This window comes from Pan paniscus, chromosome 7 (genome assembly GCF_029289425.2).
Source record: "Pan paniscus chromosome 7, NHGRI_mPanPan1-v2.0_pri, whole genome shotgun sequence".
NCBI classification, from domain to species: Eukaryota; Metazoa; Chordata; class Mammalia; order Primates; family Hominidae; genus Pan; species Pan paniscus.
The window spans coordinates 23,992,842-24,003,445 of NC_073256.2; the positions used below are offsets into that span (position 1 = coordinate 23,992,842).

The 10,604-nt window shown below is 53.1% G+C and overlaps 1 protein-coding gene across 1 annotated transcript; it reads right to left on the reverse strand.

The window, feature by feature from the left end:
* Positions 1-2,964: 2,964 nt before the first annotated feature.
* On the reverse strand, positions 2,965-5,975 carry LOC129395871 (protein FAM90A15-like). Its single transcript, XM_055107296.1, has 4 exons — positions 5,853-5,975; positions 5,159-5,358; positions 4,592-4,700; positions 2,965-3,927 (listed from the first exon to the last, which is right to left on the reverse strand). The coding sequence occupies exons 1-4, from the start codon at positions 5,973-5,975 to the stop codon at positions 2,965-2,967; spliced, it is 1,395 nt and encodes a 464-aa protein (XP_054963271.1).
* Between the last annotated feature and the right edge of the window lie 4,629 nt (positions 5,976-10,604).

Here is a 10,604-nt window from a genome sequence, read left to right on the forward strand (position 1 = left end):
TGAGGAAAGTCAACAACGCTTTGTCCTTCAGTGCCTGGCTCCTTTTTCAGCTCGTCTTGCGACTCCAGGCATTATGCCTGAAAAGTCTCCCGGACGCCTGTGAGGCTCTAATTCCCTGGGTCCCATTGCCATGTCTCTGGATTTGCGAAGATCCACCGCACCTTCTGTGGAACTCCCGTGTCGGTGAACTTTTGTGCCACGGCCCCTAATTCTGCCCATGGTCATCTGCAGCTGCACGACTTAGGGTCCATGTTCCTTGGACGGGAAGAGACAGGCAGGAGTCGGAATGATGAACCAGCACACTGGGGCATTTTCTCACGTAGCCCAAGTGACCCCATGGTGTTCTTGAGCTTTGGAACCAGTCGCGTCCCCTTTGACACTGCACCCGGCTCCCAGTCTCTCAATCGTGTTGGCCCTCCGGCGATCTCCCGTTGGATGAATTGCTCCTGCTGAAACTCGAGTCCCCTTTGATTTGCGCTTCATTAATTATTCATGATTCAGGTTGGAAGGCCTGCTGACGACCCCCTGTGGCCGTTCTCTGAGCTTTCCTGTCACATCGTTTCCTTCCACGCTCTTTGGTTCCTTATGGTCCTGCTCCTTCTGCTGTCAGAGGAGCAGAGAGTTGATCTTATTGATTCTGGATACGGATACTTTCTAGGTGATCTGGATAATCCAGATAACGACCCTCAACAGCGGCGGAAAGGGAGCAGACATTTGGTGTGTCTCAGAAAATCCCGCTCAGTTCCGAGGCCCCCTAGATGTGGAATCCTGCTCAGAGTTGTTCCCAGGTCAGAGAATGGAGAGAGCCTGTGCATGATGGGATCTCCCTGCCTAGATCTTTCAGTGAGTCTCTACCTCAGCTACTCTTAGGATCAGGGGGAGAACCACGGTGTCAGACATCCGGAAAGAAGACGGGATGAATGTTTTACCTCTGAAGTACATCCCAAATGTGGGAGTTGACTTCAGCTTTGCTGGGGTCTATTTGGCCAGTGAAACTCTGCCTGGTTCATTCGCACATCCGGAAGCCACTTCACGGGGGGCCGTCGCAACTGGAACCACACACTTGGCATCGGCGGTTGAGCCAAATGGGGACTCGTGGTGCAAGCAACGCTCCCCACGTGTTAGCGTGGGTGAGATTCGGTTGGCGGAATTTTACTAGGTGCGTGTTAGTAGAGTGGGGCTGAGGTTTTCTTGCTCCTGTGGTTGTATACGAAGTCAAAGGTCCTGCCCAGCCCTGCGGTCCCCTCAGTCAACTCTGTTTCGGAGACATAACGATTTGGATTGCCAACAAGTCAAGAAATGTTCAAGCCCTTGGATGTAGGGTAAAGAAAGGGAGATCAGACTGTCACTGTGTCTATGTAGAAGGGGAAGACATAAGAGACTCCATTTTGAAAAAGACCTGTACTTTAAACAATTGCTTTGCTGAGATGTTGATCATTTGTAGCTTTGCCGCGGCCCCTTTGACCCAACTTGGAGCTCACAAAAACCTGTGTTGTATAACATCGAGGCTTAAGGGATCTAGGGCTGTGCAGGGCGTGCCTTGTTAACCAAATGTTTACGAGCAGTATACTTGGTAAAAGTCATTGCCATTCTCTAGTCTCAATAAACCAGGGGCAAAATGCACCGTGGAAAGCCACAGGGACTTCTGCCCTTGAAAGCAGGGTATTGTCCAAGGTTTCTCCCCATGTGACAGTCTGAAATATGGCCTCGTGGGATGGGAAAGACCTGACTGTCCCCCAGCCTGACACCCGTAATGGGTCTGTGCTGAGGTGGATTAGTCAGAGAGGAAAGCCTCTTGCAGTTGAGATGCAGGAAGGCCACTGTCTCCTGCTTGCCCCTGGGAACTGAATGTCACGGTGTAAAGCCCGATCGTACATTTGTTCAACTCTGAGCTCGGAGAAAAGCTGCCCTGTGGCGGGAGGCGAGACGTGTTGGCAGTAATGCTGCCTTGTTATTCTTTACTCCGCTGAGATGTTTGGGTGGAGAGAAACATAAATCTGGCCTACGTGCACGTCCAGGCATAGTACCTTCCCTTGAACTTAGTAATGATATAGATTCTTTGGCTCACGTGTGTTTTTTTTTTTTTTTTTTTTTTGTTGACATTCTCCTTATTATCACCCTGCTCTCCTACTACATTCCTTTTTGCTGAAATAATGAAAATCATAATCAATAAAAACTGAGGGAACTCAGAGGCCGGTGCCGGTGCAGGTCCTTGGTGTGCTAAGTGCCGGTCCCCTGGACCCACTGTTGTCTCCCTATACTTTGTCTCTGTGTCTTATTTCTTCTCTCCGTCTCTCATCCCACCCGACTAGAAACAGCCACAGGTGTGGAGGGGCAGGCCACCCCTTCACTCGGAAAATCAGTTAAACACAAACACGGAATGAGAGTCAAAAGACAATATGTCATCTTTTTGAGAATTTTATTCACTTCAAAACCAATTAAACACACACATGTACAAAGGCATTCCACAGCCCAGTTTTCGAGGCTGAGGAAAGACCCCGAGAGCGCTCTGCACAGCACGCTTCCCAGCGTCCGAAACACTGCTCTCAGGGCGGGGCACAGCGGAAGGGCTGCACCTCTCAGGGTTCCTTAACTTTTCCCTTATTCAGTCATCTAGAGAGCAAATACACAGTAATTCCCCAGTTTCCTATTGACGTCCCAGCGGAAGTCTGACTCCTGCGCGTCACGCAGTTTCTGAGGCAACGAATCTCTGGCACGGAAGCTTTTCCTGGCGCGTTTCCGGAGAACCACGCGAACTACAACGTCCCTCACCAGAATTCAATGAGGCAGAGCCCCTGCATCTGCTCCCTGCCTGGCCTGGGCTCCCACATCCACAGAAGCGCCACAGCCGGGGAGCTTCGGAGTCACCGCACAGAGTCTGCTCTCTGCTCTGCACTCCTCAGTCCCACAGTCCCCTCCAAGTCACGGGAGCTGGAGGCCAAGGAGCCCGTGCCACCTGCAGTCTCACTCCAGGTCAGAATCGCTGTCCTCTGAGGAGGAGGAAACCTGAAGGTCCTCATAGAGGACGCTCGGTGGGACACGAACACGGGGACCCTCAGACTTCTCTGACACATGAGGGCTCTGAGCGAGGAAGGCTCCCGGCTTCTCAGGAGAGTGAAATGAGGGGGCCGCCAGGAGGCTGGAGCTCCAGCGTCCGTTTTCCAGTCTCCGGAAGAGCACTCTGAGAGGCTGGGCCCCATCATGGCTGGCCGCTGGGTGATGGGACATGGTGCAGGCCTGGGCAGTAGGCAGGCAAGGTCTGCTGTGAGGAGGCTGCCGGTCGACGCTGGGCACCTGGGCGGGTGTCCTCCTGCCCATCTGGGGCGACGTACTTGGTCCAAGTTCGGTTGCGGCTGGCGGAGGTTGGAGATTCTCCGGGGCCCCCAGCTCACCTCCCTGGATGGCGCTTTCGGGGATCTGGAAGGGACCCAGTCTCGGTTTCTTGGGGAAGTTCAGGCAAGCCTGAATCCGAGCCTGGGCAGGTCTCTTGGCTCCTGGCCCGAAGCTGAGATTGGAGCCTAGGCCCAAGCTGTGTGTGGCGGCTGGCGGGCAGGGCTGTGAGGTCACCGCAGGACGTTTGTCCTGTGCCTGGGGTCTGATGGCCTGGAGCAGGCCGTGGGTTTTGGAGGCAGCCTGGGGAACTTCTCGGCAGCCACCCTCAGGGCTGCTGTGTGTCGGCTTCACCACGAGGAGAGGCTCGGGGCCCTGCTGCCTGACTGCAGGCTGAGGGATGTCGGCCGCAGCCCCTGTCTGTCTTTCCTTTGGTCCAAGACTTGAGGAGGAGCTCAGACTGGCTTTTCTGAGGGGAGACGGCGAAGCCAAGACGGAGCCCCTGTCAGACCTTTCGGTAGCTGAGCGATCAGCGAGGACAGGGCCCAGGCGCGGCCTCTTACTGGTTGTGTGGACCGGCATTGGCCCGCTTGCAACCTGAAAGAGAGGAAACAACACAGGTTAGAAGTTCCTCCGCATGGAGCCAACGTGAAAATCAAGCACATCCAAAGACAAGGTGCACACGCCATGAAATTCTTAGTACAGTATCGACAGGCGGTCCTTGGAAGTAGGGACAGACCCTCCACCTGAGTGCTGATCAGGACAAGACACATGAAAGATGCGCTCTCGAGCTATGTGTAGCTGATCTAAGCACACCATTGTTCAAAAGATCGCGTCTTGGGCATTAACTGGATCAAAGCGCCTCCACTCAGCCTTCCATGAAGTGGAACGGACTGATGCCCTTCCGAAGGCAGGTTGGTGGCTCAAGGGTACTCAGGACGTCTTCTCTGAACACATGCATGTTCCTGGGTTTAGCCTTCTCCACGTTTGGGGCCTCTGAGGGACTAATTTCCTCATGCCGCTAGGAACATGTTGTTGGCAGGCTTGCCATAATTGGACAGAAAGAAAGCAACAGGAAATACGGCATCTTCAGATGTCTTGGCCTGGAATCAAATTGACCTGGAAGGATCGTGGAGTCCCTGACCCCAAGAAGGCAAGAAAGAGGGGTTCCCCGATTTCCTCCCGCAGACGGGAAGCTGAAAGGAAATCAACCAGGGTGACCTAGAGGAGAAAAGGACCAGGGGCCCGGGGTGACACTCACCCTCAGATAATCAGAAGATTCCGTGGATCCTTTTCGATTCGGCAGCGGCTTCTCTGGAGGTTTCCCAGAAAATATGTGGAGGAGAGCCTTCCTCTGCGGGTCTTGTTGCCTTCAGAACAGAAAAAGGTCAGGCCGTGCCCCCTGGTTTTCCCCAGGAGACAGGGAGAACCCTGTGTGGGGCCCAGCCCCGTTCCGTGTTTTGTGATACAGAAATGGATATCTGGTGCCCTTTCCGCCTCTGCACCTTCCCTCACGTGCCAACCTTCCCGTCCCCCAGGTGGCCCTCTAGGCTTCCCAACTAAGGACTGTGATTTGGATTCCATCGCTTTTCCCCCTGTCGTGGGGAACCTGCACGAAGCGCCCCCGCCTCTCCCCGTCCCTGAATCTCCCAGAGCCAAAGGAGCTCCTGGGTGTGGAACCCCGGAGGACACGGAGCTCCGGCCTATTTCTCTGCAGCGTTCCTTCCCTGGCCCGGAGACGGAAAGGCACACGGTGTGCAGGTGCAGAGACACCATGTCCTTAGGAGGCAGTACCCTAAGAGTGGTGAAAACCCCTCCCACTGCTCACCTTGGTCTCTCTTCCTTCTCTCCCTTATCCTTGTTCAAGGGCCCCGGGTTGGCTTCAACCTGGGGCTTCCATGGTTTCAGGTTTTCCTTCCCTTCCTTTTCCCCCAAGGTCGCTGGAACCAGGGCTGCCTTCCAGCACTTCATGGGGCACCTGGTACTTCTGGCCGTGTGGCCAAAGGCCCCGCAGTTTTTGCACTTGAGCTGTGGGTGGAAAGGAAGTGATGTCGGTGAGTGAGCTGAAGCCACAGGCAGCGATCCCACGTCCACATTGGGACGGATTGTGAATTCAGAGCTGAATAAGGATTCCAAAGAGGGGACACCGGCATGGGGGCCGTTAAGTGCTGGGAGAGTTCGGATACGATGTTCCCTCCCAAAGCCCACGTGACGGAGGAACTCTGAAAGGAAGGACTCAAGGTTCCAAGGGGCACGACGGTGAACCCGAAGTCAACAACACAGCCAAACGTGGCTACACAGGACTCTAAGTAGAAAGGGAGGTTGCCCCCAAGAGTCTCTCAAGGGACCTATCGGGCCGGGGAGAAGGTCCCAAGCCACGCCCACCTTGGATGGGAAAAGCAACCTGGGTGGTGGTGACAGAGCTCTTTGGAATCCAACCCAGTCTCTGAGGACCGTGTGACACCCCCTCCCCCCGTCCCCACCCCCACCCCGATACCCAAGAGATCCAGGGCTAGACTTACCCTGGGATCTTCTTCACTGGGCGGGGGAGCCCTTGGCCCAACTGGGGCCCTCCGCTGCTTCTGGAGGGTCTGGGCTCTCACCAGTCTCTCGGCCCAAGATTTGGGGTCCCGACGTGCCATCATCTTCGTCGCCTGGGGGTTTTGTGACCGCCTTTTTCAGGGGTTGACTGTTGGGTCACCTGAAACACACACAAACACACACATGTCGATGGTTAAGCACATTGGATATTCACACACCCACAGGAAGCCACCTGCTAACTCCCTGCCGGTGTGGTCATGAGGAGACCTCACCACCAGTCGGTCAAATCTGTAGAACACAATGTGCTGTGTGCATCCTCGGATACTGTGTGTTCCTCTGCCATGACTACCTAGTCCAAGAGTAAACCGCACCTGCCACAGGGCCCGTGGCCTAGGTATGGGGAGTTGAGCTTTCAACCCCAAACAAGCAACTGATTCTGGAGACTGGACTTAGGTCTCTCACGATTCACTCCGGTAGAGGACACGGTGATTCTATCTCCCTTGACGGACAGAATGATCGAAGACACAGGGCATGGCTTGCGCCACCCTTTGGCAGGTCTGTTTGAAGTCAGGGATATGGGATGCTTCCTGTGACAACTTGAATCGCTACTCTGGCCATTTCATTAGGCAACTTCCAAGCACAAATTCATAGAGAGAAGTTACCTTCCTCTCTACCACACTAGCAGGTGATGGTCTTTCCTGTTCTACCTTTTGGCTTTAGCTCCAGCCCCTCTTTGCTTATTTATTTTTTCTGGTATTTTACGCATACCACACGAATTCATCTGAACAAACGGGGAACAAGTGCCACATCGTATCGACGTCTTACACGGCTGAAGGGCAAACCACCCTTTTTTCCAAAGTCCTTTTTCCATTTACCCACCAATTCAGCATGCTGCAGTACATTTCTTTTCGCATTCCCATCTTGGTCTTATCCCACATGTGGAGACGGATATGTTTTCTCGTTTTCTGTTGCAAGAATTACTAGTAACGAGAACACATCCTTCCCCACCAGCAAGCCCCAGTGTGATCGGTTTCTTTCGGCCTCCTGTGTCTCTTCCCCCCACCCCCACACCCCTCAGGGATTGCGTGAAAAAAACAATAGTTCAGTGAAACTAACCTGAAATTACACGTCTACTTGCTTTCCCCGGCTGGCGCTGAGATGGGCAGGTGCTGGAGCAGCCCCGCTGGAAGCGATGCAGCATCCAGGACGACGGAGGAAGGGGCGGAGAGGGACCTCTGCTTTCCAGGCTGCCTTTTATGCTGCCTCTGGTCACCTGACATGGAACGTACCCTAACCTAATCAGTTACCTGTACCTTCATTGCAATTAACTTAATCCAATTACGGGACCTGGAAAGGTCTATCTGCACAGCCCACTCTAAGATCATGTCCACTGCTGACAGACATTCTAAAACCTACGTGTACAGCTGCAAGCTTTGAAGAATAGATGCTCCCCGTCAGACATGTAACACTGGTGCCTCTACCCCTGTCTTCTTTTCCATCTTTTTGTTTTGTTTTGTTTTGTTTTGTTTTAAAAAATGTGGTAAAATAGACACCTTTTAATTGGACCACATTTAGTCTATCTCGACGTGGGCCTCAGTGTCATCAAGGAGATTCTCCTTGACGTGCAGTCACGGCCATGATCCATCTTCAGAGCTTCTCTTTCTTCCCCAAGGTAAGTCTGTCAGCAGAGAACCCTGACCGCACCCTCATGTGTTTTCTCCTCCAGGAGGCGCTTGGAAACCACCGTGAATTGGACCGCACTGGGAAACACAGATGAGGAAAGTCAACAACGCTTTGTCCTTCAGTGCCTGGCTCCTTTTTCAGCTCGTCTTGCGACTCCAGGCATTATGCCTGAAAAGTCTCCCGGACGCCTGTGAGGCTCTAATTCCCTGGGTCCCATTGCCATGTCTCTGGATTTGCGAAGATCCACCGCACCTTCTGTGGAACTCCCGTGTCGGTGAACTTTTGTGCCACGGCCCCTAATTCTGCCCATGGTCATCTGCAGCTGCACGACTTAGGGTCCATGTTCCTTGGACGGGAAGAGACAGGCAGGAGTCGGAATGATGAACCAGCACACTGGGGCATTTTCTCACGTAGCCCAAGTGACCCCATGGTGTTCTTGAGCTTTGGAACCAGTCGCGTCCCCTTTGACACTGCACCCGGCTCCCAGTCTCTCAATCGTGTTGGCCCTCCGGCGATCTCCCGTTGGATGAATTGCTCCTGCTGAAACTCGAGTCCCCTTTGATTTGCGCTTCATTAATTATTCATGATTCAGGTTGGAAGGCCTGCTGACGACCCTCCGTGGCCGTTCTCTGAGCTTTCCTGTCACATCGTTTCCTTCCACGCTCTTTGGTTCCTTATGGTCCTGCTCCTTCTGCTGTCAGAGGAGCAGAGAGTTGATCTTATTGATTCTGGATACGGATACTTTCTAGGTGATCTGGATAATCCAGATAACGACCCTCAACAGCGGCGGAAAGGGAGCAGCCATTTGGTGTGTCTCAGAAAATCCCGCTCAGTTCCGAGGCCCCCTAGATGTGGAATCCTGCTCAGAGTTGTTCCCAGGTCAGAGAATGGAGAGAGCCTGTGCATGATGGGATCTCCCTGCCTAGATCTTTCAGTGAGTCTCTACCTCAGCTACTCTTAGGATCAGGGGGAGAACCACGGTGTCAGACATCCGGAAAGAAGACGGGATGAATGTTTTACCTCTGAAGTACATCCCAAATGTGGGAGTTGACTTCAGCTTTGCTGGGGTCTATTTGGCCAGTGAAACTCTGCCTGGTTCATTCGCACATCCGGAAGCCACTTCACGGGGGGCCGTCGCAACTGGAACCACACACTTGGCATCGGCGGTTGAGCCAAATGGGGACTCGTGGTGCAAGCAACGCTCCCCACGTGTTAGCGTGGGTGAGATTCGGTTGGCGGAATTTTACTAGGTGCGTGTTGGTAGAGTGGGGCTGAGGTTTTCTTGCTCCTGTGGTTGTATACGAAGTCAAAGGTCCTGCCCAGCCCTGCGGTCCCCTCAGTCAACTCTGTTTCGGAGACATAACGATTTGGATTGCCAACAAGTCAAGAAATGTTCAAGCCCTTGGATGTAGGGTAAAGAAAGGGAGATCAGACTGTCACTGTGTCTATGTAGAAGGGGAAGACATAAGAGACTCCATTTTGAAAAAGACCTGTACTTTAAACAATTGCTTTGCTGAGATGTTGATCATTTGTAGCTTTGCCGCGGCCCCTTTGACCCAACTTGGAGCTCACAAAAACCTGTGTTGTATAACATCGAGGCTTAAGGGATCTAGGGCTGTGCAGGGCGTGCCTTGTTAACCAAATGTTTACGAGCAGTATACTTGGTAAAAGTCATTGCCATTCTCTAGTCTCAATAAACCAGGGGCACAATGCACCGTGGAAAGCCACAGGGACCTCTGCCCTTGAAAGCAGGGTATTGTCCAAGGTTTCTCCCCATGTGACAGTCTGAAATATGGCCTCGTGGGATGGGAAAGACCTGACTGTCCCCCAGCCTGACACCCGTAATGGGTCTGTGCTGAGGTGGATTAGTCAAAGAGGAAAGCCTCTTGCAGTTGAGATGCAGGAAGGCCACTGTCTCCTGCTTGCCCCTGGGAACTGAATGTCTCGGTGTAAAGCCCGATCGTACATTTGTTCAACTCTGAGCTCGGAGAAAAGCTGCCCTGTGGCGGGAGGCGAGACGTGTTGGCAGTAATGCTGCCTTGTTATTCTTTACTCCGCTGAGATGTTTGGGTGGAGAGAAACATAAATCTGGCCTACGTGCACGTCCAGGCATAGTACCTTCCCTTGAACTTAGTAATGATATAGATTCTTTGGCTCACGTGTGTTTTTTTTGTTGTTGTTGTTGACCTTCTCCTTATTATCACCCTGCTCTCCTACTACATTCCTTTTTGCTGAAATAATGAAAATCATAATCAATAAAAACTGAGGGAACTCAGAGGCCGGTGCCAGTGCAGGTCCTTGGTGTGCAGAGTGCCGGTCCCCTGGACCCACTGTTGTCTCCCTATACTTTGTCTCTGTGTCTTATTTCTTCTCTCCGTCTCTCATCCCACCCGACTAGAAACAGCCACAGGTGTGGAGGGGCAGGCCACCCCTTCACTCGGAAAATCAGTTAAACACAAACACGGAATGAGAGTCAAAAGACAATATGTCATCTTTTTGAGAATTTTATTCACTTCAAAACCAATTAAACACACACATGTACAAAGGCATTCCACAGCCCAGTTTTCGAGGCTGAGGAAAGACCCCGAGAGCGCTCTGCACAGCACGCTTCCCAGCGTCCGAAACACTGCTCTCAGGGCGGGGCACAGCGGAAGGGCTGCACCTCTCAGGGTTCCCTAACTTTTCCCTTATTCAGTCATCTAGAGAGCAAATACACAGTAATTCCCCAGTTTCCTATTGACGTCCCAGCGGAAGTCTGACTCCTGCGCGTCACGCAGTTTCTGAGGCAACGAATCTCTGGCACGGAAGCTTTTCCTGGCGCGTTTCCGGAGAACCACGCGAACTACAACGTCCCTCACCAGAATTCAATGAGGCAGAGTCCCTGCATCTGCTCCCTGCCTGGCCTGGGCTCCCACATCCACAGAAGCGCCACAGCCGGGGAGCTTCGGAGTCACCGCACAGAGTCTGCTCTCTGCTCTGCACTCCTCAGTCCCACAGTCCCCTCCAAGTCACGGGAGCTGGAGGCCAAGGAGCCCGTGCCACCTGCAGTC

Excerpts from the sequence above, each read along its gene's own strand:
- LOC129395871 (XM_055107296.1), bottom strand. The coding sequence starts at position 5,975 with ATGATGGCACGTCGGGACCCCAAATCTTGGGCCGAGAGACTGGTGAGA. Across the intron at positions 5,359-5,852 it reads CCAGTGAAGAAGATCCCAGG|CTCAAGTGCAAAAACTGCGG; the intron begins GTAAGTCTAGCC and ends TTCCACCCACAG. Across the intron at positions 4,701-5,158 it reads GAGAAGGAAGAGAGACCAAG|GCAACAAGACCCGCAGAGGA; the intron begins GTGAGCAGTGGG and ends TCTGTTCTGAAG.